Source organism: Ixodes scapularis, unplaced genomic scaffold (assembly GCF_016920785.2).
Source record: "Ixodes scapularis isolate PalLabHiFi unplaced genomic scaffold, ASM1692078v2 PGA_scaffold6__148_contigs__length_123643588, whole genome shotgun sequence".
Taxonomy (NCBI): Eukaryota; Metazoa; Arthropoda; class Arachnida; order Ixodida; family Ixodidae; genus Ixodes; species Ixodes scapularis.
In genome coordinates this window covers 1,505,507-1,528,978 of record NW_024609881.1, presented here as the reverse complement: position 1 = coordinate 1,528,978, position 23,472 = coordinate 1,505,507, and the positions used below count along the sequence as shown (strand labels likewise).

Genomic DNA, 23,472 nt, shown 5'->3' with positions numbered 1-23,472 from the left:
AATAAAAACACTATATTATCGGACAGTTTTCAAGTTGTGAATCGCGAGACATGTCTTTAAAGTTGCAAAATTCCTATTTTTTTTTTTTGTAATAAGAACTTTGCGGCAGTCCTCTTGGTTACTGTCTAATGAAATATGTGCTCATATAATCATGCCACTGGACATCAAAGGGTTACCGTGCCATCTCTCTAACTCAACGTCATGATGAATTTATGCAAGCCGGCAGAGACACATACTGCATAAATAGGGTTGTCGACTTTGTCAAACAACTACTTAAACAACAATTTCATCCGACATTTGTGAGGCCCTATGGAGCTGCTCAATGTGCGCGACACTTCACATTTCTCACAATCATCCTTTGCTTTGTGCTCTTAGTGAGCCTCTAATCCACAATGGCATCTGCTTCATTTCGACCCAGTGAAACCCTAATCAATGAATCTACCGGTACAGAAACATTCTAAAATGTATCATAAAATGAACAATATTTGTATTTTATAAAGCGGTGAAATATACATATTGCCGTCTGTGTCGTTACCATCACCACAATCGTCATCATAGTCAATATTATCATTATGAGCCTCATGAACTGCCTTAGCCCAAGGCATTAAAATTCCTTGATCTGGACCTGGCGATGCCAACTTCATTTCACGGAGTTACCGCTAAACTGAACAACTTCATGCGTCTTTCCATCGAAAAAAGGATTGAAAGTGTCCTCACAGATGAAAGGCACGACGGCCTAGTCCATTTTTCACGTGGAATGATTGGAAGTCGGAAAACAATAAAGTTGCTAAATCACAATCAATGGCAAAGCGTCTTTACTTTGAAAATGCTGAGAAACCGAAACTCAGGAAATTTGGAGCTACCAAGATGGCCACAAGCACAGTGCTGCCAGACCACCAAGCAGTTTCACATATCGTCTTTTGCAATGTTTGAGAAATTGTTGGTTTTGGTAGCGCTTTTGTATTGGCACTAAGATCAATCGTGGGTCACGTAACGTCAAGACATGCTGTCGAGTAATGTCACGTCATGTGGCCCCATGACATACTTGCGTGACTCACTGCGTCGGCTTAAATTGAGGACGTCGCAAGATTTTTAGCGTTGTTGACACCGTGACATCACATATTACTTTGCCCGTTGTAACACAACGACCGCAGCAGAGCACTAGAGTGGTGAGAAAACCTAGCAAGACTGACGTCATCGGTGAGGTCAGATGACCTTTCCTTGCCACTAAGCTAGCTCAAGGATGCCGACGATGAAGTCACGGCGCTTGAGACAGACAACAGGTGGCAGAGAGGTTCGCCGCATGCGCTGCGGCAATTGCTGCGTGTACTTTTTATAATAAATGCGGTTTACATTTACTTCTACACAAGTGTAATAACTGAATTTACGAGACAAGAAGCCATAGAAGTCTGCTCCTAACTTGGATTTCTCAAAAAGTGCTTCCCTTTAACCTGCAACAGGGTCACATTGGTTGAATCTCGACGCCACCTTAGACTGGAAGGAAATTCGGGAGGCTCGGGACAAGCACCCACCCAACGCCGTTTGAAACGTGTAGTATGTGTCTGCGTTGCGAATCGTCGAAGCGATGTAGGCCGTGCCACCATGCCGCAACAGGTCTGCCAGGGTTGCTGCCAGCGGCTCGATCAGGTCGGGGTCGAACACTAGGTCTGTGGAAGAACAAAGACTGAGTCATTCGCGGGACGCCCTCGGGGAGTTTGTCTAGTTGGGCGCATGGATCCACCGCAAAGATGGTTGCTACTCACTTTTAATAAATAAAAAACTCCCAAAAAACATTTTTTACACAAAAAAAAAGCTTCCCCCAAAAAAATAAAAAAATGTTTAGTGCATCTCGCTGGGTAAGGAGCAATTTTAAGGGAAGTAAAGCAAGTTTTGGGGAACTCAGTATATGTCTTGTAACATAAATATTGCGCTAAAATGTTTTTTTTTGTTTTTCTTAAATGCAGTATTGCATTCTTACAAACGCTAAATGATTTATCCTTAGAAAGTGAAGCATCCAACGATCGAGGAGAGTTGGACGAGTGCCGTGCACCGACCTGCAAGCTCCCCCAGCCACACCATGCAACTGTGGAAAAAAAAAAAAGAAGCAGAAGAGAAGACTGAGATGTTTGAAAAGAGTTTGCAAACTATGGAATCTTCAAAAACAAAGAAAAAAAATGATGCCGAAATCGCTGGTGTCATTACGCTGATTCTCGATAGAATTCATTATTGTACTGCCCGGCTGCACATCACATTTCAACAAGTACTGACCACTCTCAAAAACTTCATTTGACCACACCGAAACCAAACCATTTCAAATTTCCACCGCTTCAGTTATCCATTTCAGACTGGAACTCACTTCAAGAGAGTATTGTCAATATTCAGGAATCGTCCGGTTTCAGAGCTGCACTCGGCACCTCTTTTAATACTTAGCAACCTGACATCTTTGTGTTTTCCATTTCTTTAATAATTGTTGCGTATGCCCCCCCCTCTTATGTAAAGCCCTGGGCACTTTAAGGGTATATTAAATGAAATGAAACATTTCGAGTAGGGGTTCGCTGTTTTCAGAGAACCAGTCTGTTCTTTCAAGCGTCGGCAGTTTCGGATGCAGCCACCACAACTTTAAAGGAGTGTGTGTTAACATGTCATCGTTCAACAACATCAAGAACACTGTAATCCACATTAATTTTCAGGCTTCTCTCTAATCTTGTACACTGTTCATCAATACACCTGACACATCAAAACATGTGACCACCCACTCAGATCGTGTACACCAATGTCTCTGATTCTGCAAATTCAAACTAACTACGGTGCTTTTTCATTCACATATGTAGCAACTAAAACATGGAACGGTCTACCGGAAAGTATAACATCAATGTCAAGTTTTCAAACGTTCACCCTCACCTGGCTATTATATATTCACTCTCAAACTTCACTGGAAATCAACTGACTGATGCTCTACCGATTCCTTCCTATTTGTTTTTTCATTCATTCATTCAAGCTGCAGGCTTTACCAAGAAATATACCAGATTTGTATGTAGGTGATATGGTGCGGTAGAAATATTTTTATCATTATTATGTGCCTTTGTTTTTCCCCTTCATCTTTTTTCTAGTTGGCTAGAATAAACATTGGGTTGAAAGTCAGCGCTGTGTTTGTGCCTTCCTTGTTTCTTGCATCTGTTTTTCTCCACCATCCTACCTTGTAAGGGAATCAACCAACTCGGCCAACTTTCTGCCTCGTATAATCTAAACCTTTCCTGCTTGACGATTCTTTGATTTGAATACAAAACAAATGCTCATAGAAAGCGTCGAGTGATGGATGATAAATGTAATACTATTTTAATTGTTTTTATGGTTTGATTTATACCGTCGTAATTTAAATCACGATTTAAATTGTCTTTCTCCACCCTGGGGTTGGACAAGAAATGGGTGTTTATCGGCAGGGGCATGAGATTCCCCAACCTCCAGGGAGTGTCGTTCCAGTAAAAATGTTCCTGCGCCGATAAGGGAAGCCAACGGAGGAGAAACAGGCAGCCTCGCGGACAGTTAAGTGGGGGCCTTGTTCTGGCTCAACACCAAGTAAACCTCCCATCAAGTCTGGCTTTTTCTGAATCAAGGACGAGATTTCTCCCTTTTCCTCAATTTGAATAAAACTCGCTCGGAGGCTCATTTTCGGGGCTATATGCCCAATATATTTAACCTTACTTATGGTCCTCGAAAAAAAAAATTTAAAAATGAGCTCTTTGTTGAGTCCTCGAGGAAGCAGTTCAGAAAAAATTGAAATTGTCCTCAGTATCCATTTAAAATTTGCAAAAAAAGTAAACGAAAAGTTATGTTTCTAACTTTTAGTCAAAGGAGGATCTTCCTTATATTCCACTTGCCTGCATTGTCGAGACTGGCCTAGTTTCCACGCCGCCGTGAAAGCTATAAGGGCGTGGCTTAGTTCGGCATCTTCTTCGCAAGAGAGTGCGTCCCGACAAGATGAAGCCACATTTTTGCGTTGCAGTGTGGGGCCGAAGCACTGCGGAAGCTACGCTATCCTCAACGACATCATGTAGAGCAGGTGATGCCAAGTCTGGGTGTTTTCATGTGGCAAATGCAGTTTTAGTCGCACCTCCGTCGTAAATTGGACTATTTTTCGCTATAATGCACACTCCACATTTTCCGCAGAGACCGGTCCCTTAGAGGTCAGCACGTATGTCCAAATTCTCGACAGACTCGCCCCGTACCTCCCCATGCACCACTGGAACCACTTTTTGGAAGTACCTCGCACCCGAGGCTTCCAGATCGTATGCAAAATGGTGCCTTCGCAGGGTTTTTTTCGTGCCATCAAACAGGCCCAGTCAAGTTGCACCCATGCACGACCAAACGTCCGACGGGTCGTACAAAGTGTCGAAGAGACGGCCGAACCCGATCGGCTGCCGGTCAATCACTGCGACACTCGCGTACAGCCGTAATTTGCTGGCGTCCGATCGGGTTTGGCTGTCTCATTCGCACATCGTTCGACCGGTCAGACATGTAATCGTGCATGGGTGTGGCCTGACACCAGTGATTATCATCCGTTGGGAAACACAAAGTGAGGACGCCATTTCGCGGTAACTGATGTAAGATATGAGGGCTGAGTCTTCGAAAGGAATGAGGAAAGTATATTCACATTAAATAAAGATGTTAAGTAATAGGGCTAAGAGCGAGTTAGTGCTGGCTGACTTGACTGGCTGAAGGCTTGACAGGCATGAGACAGGCGCCAGACTAGAACGCACGTGCCGTCCGGGCCGGGCACGAGGGTGGCTTCTTTCTCAACTGTCACTAGGCACGCTCACCTGGGGCGCGTCAAAGGTAGTAGAAAGAAGAAAAGGAGACGGAGGATACCACGCACTCACACTGATAACTGGAAGCAACTGTCGGGAAGGTTTATGTACGTACCGACCTCTAAATGATCGGTGTCTACAGCAAAACAATTAATTGTAAATCTACAATCGCGTACAGCCCCCGCATATGGAAGTAACAACTGGAAGTAGCAACAAGCTTTGAGCGAAGGTTATCACGTGTAAGTCCTAGTCCACTTATAGCAAACTTCTAATATACGCCACTCGTAAAATATAGAGTAGTTTTTCCTATACCGTGAAGCCACTTATAACAGGTTCACATATAACAAACTTCTATTATAACTAGGGTTCCATTTTTCCGGGGTTAATTTTTCTTTCAATTTCGCGCTGCTTTTACTAGGCAAATTTTTTCCCACAAATTCTGCACTTTTTAGTATCATTATTTTTGGGGTTGGACGAAAAATCGGGGTTTCTGTTGATGAAAATGGGACATGGGCACGAGTTCCATCGACCTCCAGAGAGGCGTGACCCGAGCGCTTGGACAACTTCCCTGTGTCGACCAGAGACGGAAGCGAAATAAGGTCCGACCGAAGCAGCAGCCTGGTGGCCAGATCACCAGGGGCCGTGTTTCGACTCAACAGAAAAGGATGCTGTCTTTTTCTTCCTTTGAGGCTCAACTTTTTCTTCTACCAACTCAATCTTTTTCTCAATCTCAATTCAATTCAAGCTTCAATTAGAGATTTTTCCGTGTTCCCCCATCTAGATAAAATCGGGGGTTAATTATCGGGGTGTATCGGTATTTACCGAAAACACGAAACCCAATTACAACGAACAAAAAAGAAGAAAGCACAAATTTCGAGCCAGGCTTATTACATATTATTCGTTCTTAATAAACTCTCGATGAAATGATCACACTTTGCAAAATGAGTGGATTACACTGCACGTTTAAAGATTTGTTGTAATTAGGGTTCCGTGTTTTCAGTATGCACGGATAAATCCCGAAAAGTAACCCTGACCCGACGTGATTATTACTGGGGAAAACAGAAAAACCCGGAGTTGTAGTCGTACTTCAATAAAAGAAAAACCAAGCTTCACGGAAAGATACTTTAACTCAAAGCTTAAATTTAGGGTTTGTCGGTATTTGTTGCAAACACGGGACTCTACCCACAATTAGGGTTCCGTCAGTAAATACAGATAAACCCCAAAATCGACCCCCGAGCTGATTTGAGAAAAATCAGAGCTGTAAAAAACAACCCAAGAAAGAGGAAAAAGTCCAGGCATGGCTTACCGGCACCCAGTACCACGTCGGTCCCTAAGTGGTCCTCCTCGAGCTGCTGGCCCCAGCGCAGCGTCTCCACCTTGACGTCCGGCATGGACGGCCACCGGTTTGTGGCCACGTTTTCTTCCACCACCCGGAGGACGCTTTGATGGCCGTCGGTGAAGGTGTAGCGAGACGGCCGACACGCCCGGCACACCACCAGGCCCGTCAGCCCCACGCCACTGCCCAGCTCCAGCACTCGCCTTCCCAAAGAAGAAACTTTTGAAACTGTGGCCCCTAAACGAGCTGCGCTTAGACCGTGGCAACTGGGTTCCTAGCGGGGCAGCAATCTTGGAATACGTACACAAATACTAATTCTTCCAAACTGCGGTTCGTGGCCAACGCAAATGGTTCATGTTTTGGTAACTGCTCGCAACGTGTCGGGCTTTCCTTTCGGATTTCCCCCCCTGGGTCAAGTTCATGCGGTGAAGTTGGGGCCCCGCGCTCCAAAGGGCTGTTTTTTAGTTTATCGTAAGGACTCGACGGATGATGGTCGACAACAAATCTGACGAAGCATGGTGGACGATTGCGACATATTGTCAGCGCATTTCACTACTGAAACACAAATCCATTTGTATTTTCATACAGAAATACAGATACCCATCTCAAAGAGAGTATCGCAACAAATCAAGCCCGTTTCTTAGGATGATGGCCCACGCTACTCTCCCCAAGCTCCCAAATTTCCTGGGTTGTCCCTTACCCCCAGTGAAGTGTTATGTAAAGGGACACTAACACCCCTTAAAATTTGTTTTATTTCTTGCCAGGCAATTTATTATAGTGTCGGAAGACTACCCAATCAATATTTTGCTACGGCGTCCCATATATTTTTAATAAAGTAAAAAGATGCAACTGCTCAAAACTGAAATCGAAACTGGACTGGGGAGGAAGAAGAAATATAGAGGAGGAGAGAGTTGGCGGAAGTCACGTGGCTGGCTTCAATCAAAGTATTTGCGGCTTTTTAGAAGCCACAAAAAATAGGTGTCATTTTTTGCTTCTATTTTTAATATTAGGTGTGTGCCATCGATGACCCTCAACTTTGATTAGCTTTGGTGGTTGTGAGTAAACCATAGACAACGGCTCGTGACCATGAAGAAGACAGTAAGCACGACTCGAACCGGCCAGTTCTCGATCGGTGGTTTTCGGGCCGGAAGAAAAGAAATTTGAGCCGCAAATTGTGCTCCGAGTAGTTGGGCTCTTTTGCGTCATGTAGAAATCAAAACCTTGACGAGCATAAATACCCGTCAGTGTCCCTTTAAGCAGATTTTGGGCAGATCTGAGACACCCACTGATGTGTAGCTATGGGCCAACCACTCTGCACTATCTTGAAAGTAAACATCTTCGACAGAAATCTGTCTGGTTTGGGGAACAATTCGGAGAAAAGGAAACTCAAACCAAAAGTTTATAAACAAAGAGTTCCCAACGTTTCGGGGTCGACTTGACTCCTTCTTCAGGGGTGATTAAAAATGGAATGCCACAGCACGAGCTTCGACCTCTCCTTCCTCTTCTACCGAGGTGATATTTTGTGAACGTGACGCAGGCCATGGACGTAAATAGACAGTAAGGCCCCAAGGGACCTGTTAACGTTCCCCGGTGTATTCTGGATATGCCACGACTTCAAGAACAGGCGTTTTCGAATATGTGGCTCCGTGTCTATCACGTGCGCGTTTCCGAAGTCGATCCAATGATCAAATATCTCACAATGTTCCGCGACGGCGCTACGCTCACGATCGAAATTGCACACATCGTTCTGGTGCTGGCGCATGCGTTCCGGAAAAGATTTAGTTTCACCGATGTAGGCGGTGGGGCACTCTGCACACGGTATCTTATAGACCACGCCTTGTGCTTTCCCTTTTGGTAGGCGATCTTTCGGCCTTGGCATGAGCCGTCCTAATGTTGACATTGGCTTGTGCGCCACTTGGATCCCTTCTTTTCGCAGCGCGCGCGCCAATGTCTCGCTCGTCCGTTTTACGTAGGGGACGCTGATGCGCGCGTGCTGCAAAAAGAAGGGATCCAAGTGGCGCACAAGCCAGTGTCAACATTAGGACTGCTCATGCCAAGGCTAAAAGATCGCCTACCAAAAGAGAAAGCACAAGGCGTGGTCCATAAGATACCGTGTGCAGAGTGCCCCGCCGCCTACATCGGTGAAACTAAATCTTTTCCCGAACGCATGCGCCAGCACCAGAACGATGTGTGCAATTTCGATCGCGAGCGTAGCGCCGTCGCGGAACATTGTGAGATATTTGATCATTGGATCGACTTCGGAAACGCGCACGTGATAGACACGGAGCCACATATTCGGAAACGCCTGTTCTTGAAGTCGCGGCATATCCAGAATACACCGGGGAACGTTAACAGGTCCCTTGGGGCCTTACTGTCTATTTACGTCCATGGCCTGCGTCACGTTCACAAAATATCACCTCGGTAGAAGACGAAGGAGAGGTCGAAGCCAGGGGCTCCGGAAGCGGGGGGGCAGGGTGGGCTTGAGCCCCTCCTGTCCTCAGGACCGAGCTGCCGAACCCCCCCTCCCTCTCCCTCTTTTTTTAGTTTGCGTGTTTGTAGGTTATCTGGTATGGGCCTTCGGCCTATCTGCTGTACCTCCGTCTCTCCTGAGCCGAAATAAATGAAATGACCCTTTCCGCGTGCTAACCTACCGCCCTTCTCACCTCCGCCAAGCACAAAAAGCACCGGGGCGGCGGAGAGGCATGCTTGAAAAGTCAAAACCAGGAGAAAATGACAGGCACGACTCACGAGCCTGATTGACAACCAGTTTAGAGCGAGCAAAGAGGGGACAGCGAAATGAATGGATTCCGACAAGACGACGTCGGCGAGCGTTTGTCTGCTTCCACCGTGTGGAAGAAAGAAGCCCAGAAGATGCATGGTGCTTCTCTGGCCCGCGGACAAAACAGGCAGGCGGTACTACCGCGGCGCTAAAAGGCCATCATTAGAAGAAGGAGGGAGGGGGGCTGGTGAGCTTGAGTGGGGATTTGGGAGTGCTTAGAAAAGGCGAAAGTCTACGAGCTCCCAAATTTGACAAGGCGCGTTCGATGGCGAAAGCTTTGCGCGCATGCGGCGTCGTGCCCGCAGGGTGGTGAGGTATGAGGCGACACATGTTTACAAACTCAGGACAACACAACACGAAGTCTCAAACACAGCTCTTATCCTTCAGCACCTTACTTTTGTGATGTCCCCCAACCTGCATTGATGCCAGGAGTCCGAAGCGATCACGGTCGATGTACTTGATCCTGAGGTACATACCGATGTATGCTATCTCTGCCTCCAGTTGAGACATCCGATAGCCCAACTTGCTGTGTTTGAGACTTTGTGTTGTGTTGTCCTTTTTTTCCCCCGAGTCTCGGGGTTTTGTTTAAAACGTTTAACACTTGTTTGTGTACGTCTGCGTTAATACATCATGCTTCCCAAGAATCTTTTAATGAAGGAAGGTTTTCATTTTTAGACATAGCCAATTTAACATAGTGAGTGAGTGAGTTTATTGAGCAAAAGAAAAAGGGGGTAATGCGGAACGAGAGGTTAGTCTCCCAATAGCGGGGTCAGCTTTCTCGTTCCGCTTGGGGAAAGGGAAACCAAGAGTGGTTAAGAGGAGGAGGATGGCTGACGCCCGTCAGTACAGCCTAGAGGCGTGTTGAGAGGCCAGTCTCTTGGAGGAAAAGAAGGATGACTTTGAATGTTTGCACCCTTAGTGCTTGTGGTCCTGCGGGAAAAAGAAGACTTTGGGTATCCTGGTTACTGCCGTTCGCAATAGATTTTTTCAGGACGTTTCTTGAATTGGCGTTTTGTGGGCATGTCCAAAAGATGTGGTCCAGATCTTCTCTTTCATCACATGCGGGACAGTTTGGGCTAGACGCTTGTCTCATGAGATGTAGACGAGAGTAGGTGTTTGCACAGTTGACTCGTAGTCTATGTAGCAGCGATTGTTGCGGTCTCGGGAATTTGTTTTTAGGAATGGTTGGAGGAGGTAGTCCAGAAGCCGTTCCTGGGTGGGGGTGATTAGTTTGTGCTTCATTATGGATTATGATTCGATAGTTGTTGTATGGATGTATTTCTATTACTTGGGATACATTATTGTGGGCTTCATTTGCAAGGGCATCTGCTCTTTCATTTCCATGTATACCCACATGCGAAGGGATCCACTGAAAGTAGATGATTGATCCTTCTTTAGCCATGTGGTGTACGAGTTGAACAATGGATCTTGCCAAAGGAGTTCCCCTTCTCAAGTTTTCGAGCTGTCGTAAGGCTCCTTTCGAGTCCGTGAAAATAGCCACTTTTTCATTTTCCGAAAGTGTTATTAACTCGGAGAGCGCGAGCCATATCGCAGCAAGTTCTGCTGTGGTCGTGTCGGTACAGTAGCTCAATTTGGCTGTAGAAGATTGATTAGATTCTGGTATGATGTAAGCAGCTGTGGTGGATAAGTCTTTCCTGCTTCCATCGGTATATATGTGCTTCATGTTGCAATAGGACTGGATGACGTCATTTGCGATGTCGCGTGCCACGATATCGGCGACGTGGCCTCGTCGTGGGAGGTCCATGATCTCTGTTGTTATGTGGAGGTGATCGTTCTGCCGGTGTGGAGGGGGGAGGGGAGGGATGTTCTCTGGGTAGCCGACGTGGTCAATGAAGCGTTTCATGGTCCTACCGAGGTAGGAGTGATGGCGTAGTAGTATGCTGTCAATGAGTGTCTCGTATGATGGAACTCTGAGCAGTCTGGCTGCGTGAAGTAGTGTTCTCTCTTGTGATTGTGTTTTTAGTGGTGAGTCACCTGCCTCGACTATAGTGGAGACGTTATGTGACGAGCGTGGTAGTCCGAGACAAATCCTGAGTGCGTTGCGGTGAAATGTCTCGAGAGTTTTCCATTGAGAATCCAGAATCTCCAGCAGGGGGAGGGAATATAATATTCGGTTGACGATAAGGCCGCGATACAGCGTAAGCATGACTTGTTGACTGGCACCCCAGTTGCGGCCTCCTATTCTTCGGATAGCGCCAAGTAATTTGCGGGCCTCATTTAGTGTATGTTTGACGGCTGGGCGCCAATTTCCTCGGTCGTCAATGATTGCACCAAGATATCGCACCTCAGTGCTTCTGCGAATCCGTTTGCCATCTACGCGTAGCGAGCTGAATTTTCCTTTAAGTCTAGCTCTTGGCCGATAGCTCAACGCCGATGTCTTTGTTACTGACAGCGTGAGACCCGCGTGGTAGAGAAATGCGGCTGTTGTGTTCAAGGACTGTTGGAGTTTGGCTTGTATTGTAGTCGAGATGCGCGTTGGCCCCGTACACCAGAGCGCAACATCGTCTGCATAGATAGCGCAGTTGACTGCGATTGTGTCACCTTTAGGAAGCGCAGAAGGTAGGCCGGCCATCACGATGTTAAATAGCAAGGGACTTAAGACGCTTCCCTGTGGTACTCCCTGGGAAGAGTCGCGGGGCGAACTTGTATGCCCAGCTATTTTTACATGGAAGGTTCTTCGTTGTAAAAACGACGCAATAAACTTGTACGTTCTCCCTCTGACACCGATATGACGAAGGCGCTCCATAATCACGTTGTGTGGAAGTGCATCAAATGCTCGGTGAATGTCTAGAAAGACAGCATGAAGAACGTGTTTTTGTGCCTTGGCTTGCTCTAGTGATGATGTCAGATTTCCAATCGAGTCCGCTGTTGAGCAGCCCGCGCGAAACCCTGATAGCTGTGGTGGTAGCGCTTGTGCGTCTTCAAGTTGCCAGCTGAGCCGTCGGTGGATCATCCGCTCTAAAAGCTTGCAGACACAGGAGGTTAAGGAGATTGGACGGTAAGATGTTATGATGGCTTTCGACTTGCCTGCTTTTGGGACGGCTACTACAGTAGAATGTAGCCAGGAGGAAGGAAGTTCGCCGAATCGCCAAATCACGTTGAGGTACTCTAGAAGAAGGGGTCTATCCGTAGCGTCAATGTTTTTGAGGGCTTGGTTTGTAATGCCGTCGGCTCCTGGGGCACCCTTGCGGCGACAGCGAGTCAGGGCATAGTCTAGCTCTGGGTTTGTGAAGTCGTCGTTTATAGTGGCTAGGGTGAAATTTGGGACTGGAGGCTTCGGCGCTGGAGGTTTGCCTTGCGGTGGAGATACAGGCCTTGAGAATTCGTCAGCGAATTTTTCTGCGAGGTTAGCCATAGTAAGGTTGTCTTTTATCGCTATCTCAGCAAAAGGATATGCTTGAGATACAGGCTCAAGTAAGCATCTCACAGTGGTCCAAGGTAGCCTCGACCCCGAATCAGTTTTAAGCGATTCGCTTCGAAGTTGCCATTGTTGTCTGCCTAGGCGTCTGGTATGACGACGTAGTTTTGCGTCTATTCGCCTTGATTTTGTCCAGTCGGCGGGGGCATTTGTGCGTCTCGCAATTCGCTGAGCTCGTCGAGAGGCAGCGCGGATTTCGAGATATATAAAGTCAGGAACTTGGTTGTTCGCGGGTAGGGTGACTGTTTTGGTGACTTTAGAGATAGCTACACATATTGCATCTTCCAGTGGGATGCTACCCGTGCCAGTGCTTTTAAAGAGTTTTACTAGTATTTGTCGATACTTTGTGCTATACCAACTGTTACCTATACCTATACCAACTGTTACATATCAATTTAACATAGGCACAGCTGCGGTTGATATGTAACAGTTGGTATAGGAAAGAAAAAATAAAGAACACATGGTGCGGCTGATTTCAATGATTATCCAATCATTGAATGAGTTGTCAGTGCAAGCTTCTTTTCCTGTTATTTTACTGAGCCATTGTTTTAATTTGTTTTCCATGGATATGTGCGTGAATATGCGAACGCGCTGCATTAATATGTTTTCATTCAAAGATGGCAATTAATGTCAACCTGAAACCAACCTAACCTTGAGGATTTCGGCGATGTCGAGCCCCCTCTCTAAAGAAAGACTTCCGGAGCCTCTGGTCGAAGCTCGGGCTGTCCCATTCCATTTTTAGCCACCCCTGAAGAAGGAGTCAAGTCGACCCCGAAACGTTGTGAACGGTTTGTTTCTAAACTTTTGGTTTGAGTTTTCTTTCTTTGACTCTGTAGTATACACATTGCTGTTTACAAAGTACGTAGGCTCCTGCTTGGTTGCACGAATGCCAGGACCGCGAGGGGTTCCTCAACCACTGGATCTTTGAGACGGAAGAGAAATCCCAGCTCACAGTTCCATTCCCCAACGGTCTTACAGATGCTCTCGCTGCTCTATGTGGAACGGGTGCAATTGGCGACAGCTACAACTTCAAAACTCTACTTCCCGGGCTTTAGATAAGCAGCCGAGGGAGGCTCGGGCAACATGTTTCGCTCCGTCATGGACTGTTTTCACATTCAATACTTCTAAGCTCCGAAATGGCAGCAGTGTGGTTATTCTCAGGCATAGCTCTTTGAGTGACTCTAGCTACGCTAAAAAGTGTTTAAAATTGCCGCTGCCAGTTATATGAAATATTAAATTGCGCGAAACTCTTTTCTGTCTTCCAGGAATGTGAAAACAGTCGCGAGAGAAAAAAACAATATCACCTGACCGAGTCATTCAACATCTTATATAAAGATTGGGAAGTCCGAGTTTTTAATTGGAGCTATCGCAATTTTCGCCCGTTTCGCACAAGGCCGCAAAATGGTGGCACACGCAAGATGTCGCGTCAAGACTCCAGGCGTAGCTTAGTTAGTGACACTATCTGTGCCTTTGCTCCGTGAAAGACACACGTCGTCATTTTCGTCTGCCGTTGGCTAATTTGCGCAGGAAACATCGTTAAAGTGCATCAAAAAGCAAAGTTTGTACTGCAAGTTAACATGTGGCAGACTAATATCAAAAGTTACTCTTTGAGGCTGAGATTCCAAGATGTGAAACACCTCGAACAAGGTTGCTTCGGCGTGAGGAGTGCAGGCAAGCTAGGCCGTGTTCCAAAATTTACTCGATTCTATTCCAGGGTAAGGGTTTTAAACGCTTGGCATTCTAAAACTTACCCGCGCCCAGCGTTTTTCAGTCTGTGTTGTCACGTGACACGACCCGCCGGAGTAACTCTGATCTTTTTGGGCAAGATTTGGAACACAGCCCTAGAGAGTTGGTGACAGGTTAAGAACTCAGCCCTTTCCACCCCATTGTAGCAGAGTAAAGGTTGCAGAGAAGACAACCTCGTCTCCAGCTCTGCTAAAGTGGGAAGAGCTTCCCCTCTTAACCTGCCACCAAATATACAGTATGGTATTTCGTGCAAGTTCAAAAACCCCACATTAGGATGTAACCGGGGCACTGCGTTTGGGAGCTTTTTACAGCGGAGCTCTTAGGGGCTAGGTTCCCCAGGATCGTGTCCGGTATGTCGACACAAACCTGCCTGGACAGCTACCGCCATCTATAAGCGACGGCGGCAAGCACACAACCTGTATGGTTTCCGCCGTTGCTCGTAGATGGCACCAACCTTTCCGGCTATAATAGAATGGATAGTTGGGTGCGTTGGTGGGAATTCATCGTAGGAAACAGTGCGAAAAACAGACGACGATGAAGAAGAAGCAGACAGCGTATCGAGTAGAGCTCCGCTGGTCTTCCTTCTTCACGAGAGTGGAAAGGCTGAACGTTTTTTTTAATTCGAGGCTGCTTTTTCAGGTTTTCCCAGAGATTCAGCGAGTCGTTTATTGAGGCTTACATTAAAGGGCGTCCCAACCTCCAGTGAACGGGTGCAAATACCGAAAATGTGCCAATAGATAAGAGGTTCCCAAAAAAAGCAGCATTCTTGTGGACATTGGGCGCTGCATTGTGGGCGAACTCAAAATAAAGCTGCGGATACAAATTTGTTTTTGGGAACTTCAGAATTTTCTTATTCAAAGACAGCAAATCGAGTGCCGGTTTGTCCGAGTCAGACTTTTAACATTTCTCAAAACTGCATCGAGAGGAGGAGAGCTCGTCATGCAATGGAGAGGCTTTGTAAAGTACCTCTGATTTTGAGTCTAAAAAAAGCATTGTAAATGTGCCAAAAAAAAAAAAAAAAAAGAAAAAAAAAAGGAAATGGAAGAAAGGTTGGTTATTAATATTTCCATTCAATCTGGAGAGCTTGCAAAGCGCTGTAATGTTTCAGTTAGATAATGCGGAGGGCAAGTTCGTCTGCTTTTTGCGCAGGGGGTAGCGGTGACGTCAGAACGCCGAGCCCTGATTGGCTGATCGCGACCCCCTATCTGAGCGTCGTCTGCTCCTTTGCAACGTCGTTTGCTCGCAACGTCGACTGCGTCTGTCTTACCTTTCCCGCGACTTTCGGAAGTGCAGAGGCCAGATTCACGAAACAATAATCTTACGCCAAGAATGTGCGTAAGACAAAACTTAAAAACTAATTCGTATTCACAAAACGAAATTTTCGTAAGTTTTGCGCAGGTTACGACGAAATCCTACGACAGCTCCGAAGCTGTCTTACGCACTTCTTACAATCAAATCAGCATGGCCGACAGCGTCGCGATCGCGACGACCCACGGACAATTATTTTTCTATGTGCGCTTCTCATGCGTCCCGACTTCAAGCAGCAAGAAAAAAGTAAGAAGTGCTTGAAACAGACCACAACGAACAATAACGCTGGCTCCACAAACACCCGGGAAAAGCTCCAACGGCCACGATTCCACCGAACGCACCAAGCGAGCTTCGGCATTTAGGCCTAGCAGGCATTCTGCGACTCGGCGACCGTCTGCCCACTACCGGCTGGCGTGCTGAATGGAATATGCCCGCGCGACCCTTGTGAACCCTTCCCCCAATATACTTCGATCGCTGACCTCAATTTTAGATCAAGAGATCAATTTCTTCCTCTTGTTATCTCCTTGTTTCCCGAGGTAACGGTTACTCTCGCCGGTGAAAAAGCGGTAAATCTCCGACAGATGCAGGAAAGGTAAAGCAGCCATCGCTTTGACTAGCAGACGTAAAGCAGGCGACGTTAACTGTGCCAACCCGCCGACGCCGTTAAAGGATGAGGGGTCTTGCCGCACACGAAAGGAGGGAAAAAGTATTTGGGAGGGAACTTGTGGGGCACTAACACGCTCACTCTCGGTTCTTAGCAAACAAACCTCGGCGCCTCGGGACACCTCGCCAGTGAGTCCTTTGACTTCCCTCCTTGATGCGCGTCTGCTAGTTGTTAGACAAAAACAACGTACCGCTCGAGTTATTTCGTCTGCCCTCTCTGAAAGGCTAAGTCGAGCTCGCACGTAAAGACCTGCACTTCCGAAAGTCGCAGGAAAGGTAAGACAGACGCAGACGATGTTGCGAGCAGACGACGTTGCAAAGGAGCAGACGACGCTGAAATAGAGGGTCGCGATCAGCCAATCAGGGCTCGGCGTTCTGACGTCACCGCTACTTCGTTTCTCATGCGCAGAAGATGAAAATGAGCCCACTTGCGAGGCGTATTGACTTACTCTCTTTGGAAAATTACCGGGGCACATTGCTCGAGAAGGTGCACATCACCCCAGCGCCGCGTGGAATACCTTCACGGAGCATGGTACAGTACCAAATGCGCGCGTTTTAGGTGCGACGGGGAAGCCTACTTGCCACTCAGGACTTGCCGGTTCTCCAGACACCACTCTGCCAGAAACTTGGAAGCCTTGGGCACGGGAAAACGAAGAAGCAACAACAAAATTAGACATCCATCTGTCCACGAACATTACCGCAAACAACTTCATTTTCGTGAATTTAGTAGGGTTTCAGAACTATTTCGAGGGCACAAAAACGTCTCGGGGTGATAGGATACAGTATCTGTTACCATGGGAAAATATATTCGCAAGATTAATTTTTCGTCAAATTATTCGAGTCCCAAATTTACCACAAATGAGGTCCTCCCGAAAATCAAGTTGTTTACAGTATATATTTCATGGCCGCCTATAGTTTGTCGCAACCTAAGAACTGCAGGAGACAGAGTCCTTTCCTCTTTCCATATTAGCAGAGCGAATGCTGGAGAGGATGAGAGAGCGCATTCCAGCGTTTGCAGTGCTAATGTCGACAGAGGGAAGGGCTCCGTTTCCTGCTCTTCTTCAGGTGCAATGCACTATTGACGCTTTACAGCAGCGATGCATGGGCGCCGCCATGACGGACCTTCAATTTTTGTTTTCTCTTATTATCTTTACTTCACTTCATCATTACCATAGTAGGCCAGGTTTTTGCCGTATTAGCTTCTATTGTGTTCTTTGTCCCAACAGCCTTTATAGAGGCACGGCAATGCCCGTTTCAGTGGCTCGGAATCTCGGCAAGACAAGAGAAGGTCAGCCATGGCGGCTGTAATTGGAACGTGTGTAAAGCATCTATAGAAAGCCCAATGTTTGGAAAAAGTTGCTTCCCATAGGAAAACTCGTTCGTCCACTTTTTTTGCGGGGGTTACGGCGACGTCGGGATGGCGAGTTCCTATTGGCTCCGACTGAAAGATAGTGGGTAGACCTCGAAGCAAGCTGCCCTCGAGGTCGACCCACCACCCTTCGATCGGAGCCAATCGGAGCTCGGCGTTCCCACGCTGCCGCAACTCCCGCAAAAGAAGTGGACGAACCTGCACTCCGCGTAACTTTGTCGTAAGTTTTAAAGCCCATGGTACGGGGCCCGAAGTGCGTCTCCCACAGGCACGTTTGGCGTCTGCCCATACGGCCAAAGCGAAGCGGCAACAAGCGACACCGTACAAGCCAGCGAAATGTTGGCGAAAATCACGAGCCGACGCGAGCGTGGTTGCCGAATATTCTAAAGGTAGCACACTGCACAGCGAAGTGCAGCAGAATGGGCGTCTGCCACATCCGGTGCTGCCGCCAGGATCTCGACTGGAGACAGCGTGACACCGGGCGGAAGTGGAGGGAGCACTTTTTTGGAACACACCAGTCGGAGTTCCAGGCACCCTAGTGAAATGATGATATTCCGCCCAATCAGTGTGTTCTTTCTTTTCAAGAAAGCACAACGCACTTGGTTGCAAGCATGTGAACCAGCCTTCAGTGTCTGCGTAGTGCACAAAAATTTAGATTTTCCTCGCAGGTTCCATTTACCCGCACCTATCGTGCCGGTGCAGTAAAGTGTGGGGCAGTGTGGTACACGTATCGAGATACGACCGTAGGTATGCCACCTCACACGTTTCTGTGCCGGTGTAAAAGGTGCGGGTAAATCGAACGAGCCTAGCGACAACAAAAGTCTGCAATTCATGTTTTGTGTCTCACTCCCCACATTGCCAGGAGTGCGACGCCAAGACACTGGGAAAAGTCGCCCCGTCCGAAGGGGGCCAAATTACCGAGCTTTGTCGTGGCACTCTCTTAAGGCTTGTATTATTCACCGACGTTGAGCGCAGCGAGCCTAGCATAGTGCAAAACGTGGGCTTTTGATTGGCCGGTGAGCAGGAACTCGATATATGCAACCAATCAGTGGTGTGTTTTATAGATTTCCATCCTCGTTGAAGCGCCTCACCCGGCGTAAGATTGTAGGGGAGGTCACCGCCCAAACTCGGCTCCAAAACGTCGGCGAACCTCTTTCGTCCTCTGGCACTCCGCGCAGTGGAGAGCAGCCTTCACTCGCTCATTGGGAGCTAATCGCACCAACAACTTATACTCCAAAAGAGCACGGATGGAAATTGCAGACAAGAGACGCGGTTACAACCAGCGAATGCAAAGCAGACAACATGTAGCTGAAAATAATTGCCAAAAAAAAAAAAAGATATTACAGATGTTTTATGTTTGCGTTTATTTGTTACATTCGATTGGCAAAAATGAAAGAGTCATGCCCTGAGAATTCGCGCAGAAAAAGAGCGCGTTGCTTGGCTTGGAAACCTCATCTGCTAATGCCGGGGTGGAGGGAAGTGTCCGTCATGGCCGCCTGCCATTTTACGTGCCACCATCTGTCGGCTCTTGTGCCGATCGGGCTCCTTTCATTAGCAGATGGACGCCGTAGGTACGGATTTCAAGTTTTTGATTTGTAACTTTTTATTTGAGCAAGTTTGTTCAGTGAAGTTTTATTTTTCTTGCCTTGATGCACATTCTTTGGCCACCTTCGTACAAATTTTGGGCTCAATAGGTCTAGAAAGTGATTTATGCAGTCCCTTCAAAGAGCTAAGAATCTCTTTGACCCAAATGGTAGACCAGTTACAATGTGGTCTAACAACCAGAGAAGCCACAACTCGGAGGTTCTTACAGCTGGAGGGATCTGGGCAAGCCGTGCAGAATGTACCCTTGCCCCGAGGCACTCACCTGCCACGCCCTGAGACCGGTGGTGCCGTCAGCGACCAGGGCTTTCGCCTCTCTCACTGTCACCTCCATGTCATGGCCATCCTGAAAAACAAACCAAAATATGCTAAGCAACTTAACGTGTTGCGTGGATTTCACATAATGCCCGTTGGAACCACACTGCAAAAAATGCATCGCGCAAGTACACCTTTGGTGACCAACAGACACCGCAGCATTACCAATCGCGAAATTCTGTGCCCACAGAACATTTCCGAAACTGGCACTTTCCCAAATTCTTAAGGGGGGACATGGGCCTAAGTTTTAAATTTTTTTTAAAAAACTCATTTTTCAATTTTGAGGTTTTCAGTTTTAGAAACTAATTATACACCCTTACACTAAATTTCATAACTATGCGCCAAATAGTTACGTTGATATTAAATATTTTCAACACATTTAGAGGCAGTAACAAAGTAAAGGAGTTCAATGTTTGAATGCATTTTTCTCAGTTTCACTTTTTTCTGCAAATTTCATACGAAGGAATCTTTTGTCCGAAGGTAAAATTATTCTGATATCATAATCAAGGTGTTTCTGGACTGAAATTTACTGGGGAATCGGGCTATCCACTTTATTTTGTTTTACATTAAAGTTCTCATTAAGAAAAAGACATGTTTTCAAAAATTGACATAGGACAGATATGCATCTCATATTTTGAGGTACTAGTCACTCTTTCTGAAATATTTACATTAGAGTTATAGATAGCCCGAAGTCCCACATCCCCCACTTTATACTCAAGCAGTTAAAATGCTGCTTAATAGCTTCATTTGCATATCATAGATTTCTTATTGAAGAGTGACACATCTCCTTATGCAAGTATGTGAAGTTGTCTTAGGGAGCTGAAAGTTTGCACAGTACACCGCTGCAAATTTCATTCCGATCACTTGAGTAGTTCAGAAGTTCAACCTCTAGCCAGTGTACCCCCTTAAAATGATTTAACCCTTTGTGGTGAGACACTCTGACCGACCTCACGGTCACTCCAACTATGACTGCTCATTCTAGAATTGCAATTACTAATCGGCTAAATGACGTTTTCATACTAATTTTGTTCTGTGTTGAGCTTGACCCCGACATGCAAATCGAATGGCTTTCCGAGCAAGATTTGAACTCTCGAAATTTTGCGCTGTAGTTACCGGAGCTCGATACGGCGTGAAAATGCTGGGCGAGCACGTTGGAGACATCTCTGACCGACCCAAGGGGCAAATTAAAGACCGGGATAGTGAAACCACGGTAGTTGCCTTTTATTTTTCTTACACAATCTCATGCCTCTTTAGCTACCACAAAACTACTTACAGAGGAAATATGTTTAACCCCCGATTTCTTCTTGGACTGTTTTCTGGTTCAACGAGCTTGCACTCGTTAGACCAGAATGACAAACGAAAAAAAGAAACCGTGACTTTTGTGGGGCAGATAAGAGTTCTATGTCAAAGTAAAACAGAGCTGGTATGAAACAAATAATGAATGCATCGTGCTTAGATTTTGGTGAATAAACATTCTGAGATGCTTCAGAAGGTTCAGGGCATGCGCGACATGCATATTATTTATTTTTTAGCCGTACACTTCCGAATATTCATGGTTATTTGGCCGAATATTCAGGAAATTCCGAATATGCAATTCTCAAATCGAATCTGTTTCGAACAAGGAAAATATTTAATTCATACTTGAATATTCTAAATATTCACACACCCCTAAAGGAAGGTAACCAATTTAGCCTTCAATATTTCCACTTGATGCTTCTATCCCTGAAAAGCTTGCAAGCACTATACGTGCGTCTGCTAGATAATTAGGAAAAGACCGGTGCATTACCCCTTTCTTTATACTGTTTCTTTAGAAACAAAACTCAACCACTGGGAAACATCTTTTTGGAAATAAAACTCAACCGTCAAAGTTCCAATTACATGTTCCTTGAGTCCTGTCATTGACTAATTTGCTTCTACCTTCTGCCGACGATAACGCTAACATGCATGCGAAAAAAAAAAGATCTAGCAGAAGGTCTCACCAGCAGGGCTGCACATGGCTTATTAATGTTAGATTTCATGGTTTTGGAATATCTTGCTTCGTTGTGTGCTCGCAATTGATGTGTGCAAGAGCCTTATGAATTTAAGGTATGTTTGTCTGAATATTATTTTTGTATCTAATTTTAAGAAAATTAGCGAGCACAGCAAAATTTAGGCTCACAATTTTGGAGAATTGAAAATCCAACAAAAATAATCTAAAAAAAAAAAAAAAAAAACAACCCTAGAGTTTTGAACAACACAAATGAACTCCAGAAAATACCCTTTTAAATTTCATGCAAAAATAAACTCTAAAAACACAAAACCCTAGTTACGAGATATTGTACCATTGGTCTTTCCCTGGTAGTCGCGTTTATTACTGTTCATATATTTGCGTGTGCATACAGAATGTATTTGTTACACATTGATCATGCACTCCAACCACTATCCCGCGATCATGTCCCTGGGAAGGATGACCCAAACGAATAAATAAAAACCAGTTTGCTTTCAAAGCAGACAACAGACAACCAAGAAGATTACCAGCACATAGGTGACGAATCCCGGGCCGCTGTCAACGCTGCCAAGTAGCTCCGTGTAGCAGACGTAGAGGTCTTCAAGCACCTCGACCTCGCGGCTCTCGAGCTGGAGAAATCAACGGGCCCACATAAGACCGGAGCAGGACAGCAGAGACGCCACCTCAAAAGCCTCAATCCTCTGATACCCATCTTGAAAAATTATTTTTTTTTTGCTTTTGTTGTTTATATACTTTAAACAATAATTTTTCTGAAGACCTACCCCCCTTAGAAATAGGTGCTTACAAACATCTATTGCTCGTATGCATTGCACCATGGTAACAAAATGGTAACATATTGTAGCATCTTTGCCTCGATTGAGGCGTTGTTATGCGGGTCACTCATGTTGGGGTTAAGCCTTAAAAGGCTTAACCCCCACGTTAGGGTGTCCCTGAAAAGTGCTTTGTAATGCGAAAGCATTAACTGTCTCATGGAGCAAGCCGACGTCCTCAGTTTTGAAACCGCGCCAAACGGCACCTTAAATCCTTTCTCCAAGTGAAGCCAGCTCCCAGCTATGAAACCACGCGAAAAGCTAGCCAATGGCACCAAAATTTTCTGATCCCAAAGGAGCGGAGCAAAGCTGATGGATTTTCGGCTTTAGTCCCATTGGCTGGCGTGCTCCGACAAGGCTCCCATTGGCCACAGCGCGTCAGTTTCAACGCCTCCACCGCTCCATGCCCAAGGTCAGCGCGTGCGCTTGATCGTCGACGAAAGAAGGGAGCGAAAGAGCGGCGTGCATGCTTTCGCATTAACAACTCATAAGAAGTGCTTAGGTGTACTTCGAGCCTTTTCGCTGCACAAAGAAACTATGCATTGCCAAATGCTCTGCCCAAATGCACCAGTTCCAACCAGATACCAAAAAATAGTCAGAGTGCAGGCGAGCTGGTGTAAGTTGAACATGATTGTAAACCTGAGACTGGGGTAGAAAAGAGAACACAACAGAAGGCAGAAAAAGAGGAGGCAACGTCTCAAACTCAGCTGAGTTTGAGGTTTACAATCATGTAAATACCAAAGCCTCCCAGCTTGCTCTTATCTGGTTCAAAAAGCAATTTTTGAAAATTTTCAATGGGAAAATGGCGGCTGACCAAATCCACAAATACACAATGGCTAAGGGGACCAGCTGTTTTTCTGTCTTTCAGAAAATCACTTTTAACTTTGAATAAGATAGCGGGTAGTTGTGAAACTTTGGTGTCCAGAGGCACAACATTTAAGCGGACACTCAGCATTCAGCTCTGTGTGCTTCATTTTCGTGGCAAAATAAACTGTGAAAATTTGTTTCAGGGACATGTTTTTTATTAGGCAGTGGTTAGCTGTTAGAAACACTGGATAGGTGGTGCAAGCTGCTGTCCGACTCGAAGAGTTCAGCCATTCGCATCCATCTTTCCATCAAGTTTATGCTGTCTGACTCGTGACCCAAACAAAAAAATTAATGGGGAACAAATCGATCGAATAGACCACAATCGGACCGTAGTGGCGAGGCTGTGGGCAGTTGCGGTGGACAAACAAAACATACGCACAACGTCTTTGTCTTCTGCAGTCGCCCTTGCTGAAAGCAAAACAAATG

At 46.1% G+C, this 23,472-nt stretch overlaps 2 protein-coding genes across 2 annotated transcripts in view; one reads left to right on the top strand and one right to left on the bottom strand.

The window, feature by feature from the left end:
- LOC121838383 (dihydrofolate reductase-like) overlaps positions 1-3,138 on the top strand; it is a 38,367-nt gene extending 35,229 nt beyond the window's left edge. The window contains exon 5 of the mRNA XM_042294590.1: positions 2,003-3,138. The gene's annotated coding sequence lies outside the window, so the exon portion shown is untranslated. The remainder of the gene's footprint in view (positions 1-2,002) is intronic.
- Positions 1-23,472, bottom strand: part of LOC121832953 (protein-lysine N-methyltransferase EEF2KMT-like) — a 41,374-nt gene that overhangs the window by 562 nt on the left and 17,340 nt on the right. Inside the window, exons 3-7 of the mRNA XM_042294588.1 lie at positions 21,877-21,978; positions 19,313-19,393; positions 16,655-16,710; positions 6,112-6,344; positions 1,533-1,667 (exon numbers count right to left, since the gene is read on the bottom strand). Of these exons, the coding sequence (XP_042150522.1) occupies positions 1,533-1,667; positions 6,112-6,344; positions 16,655-16,710; positions 19,313-19,393; positions 21,877-21,978 (607 nt within the window). The remainder of the gene's footprint in view (positions 1-1,532; positions 1,668-6,111; positions 6,345-16,654; positions 16,711-19,312; positions 19,394-21,876; positions 21,979-23,472) is intronic.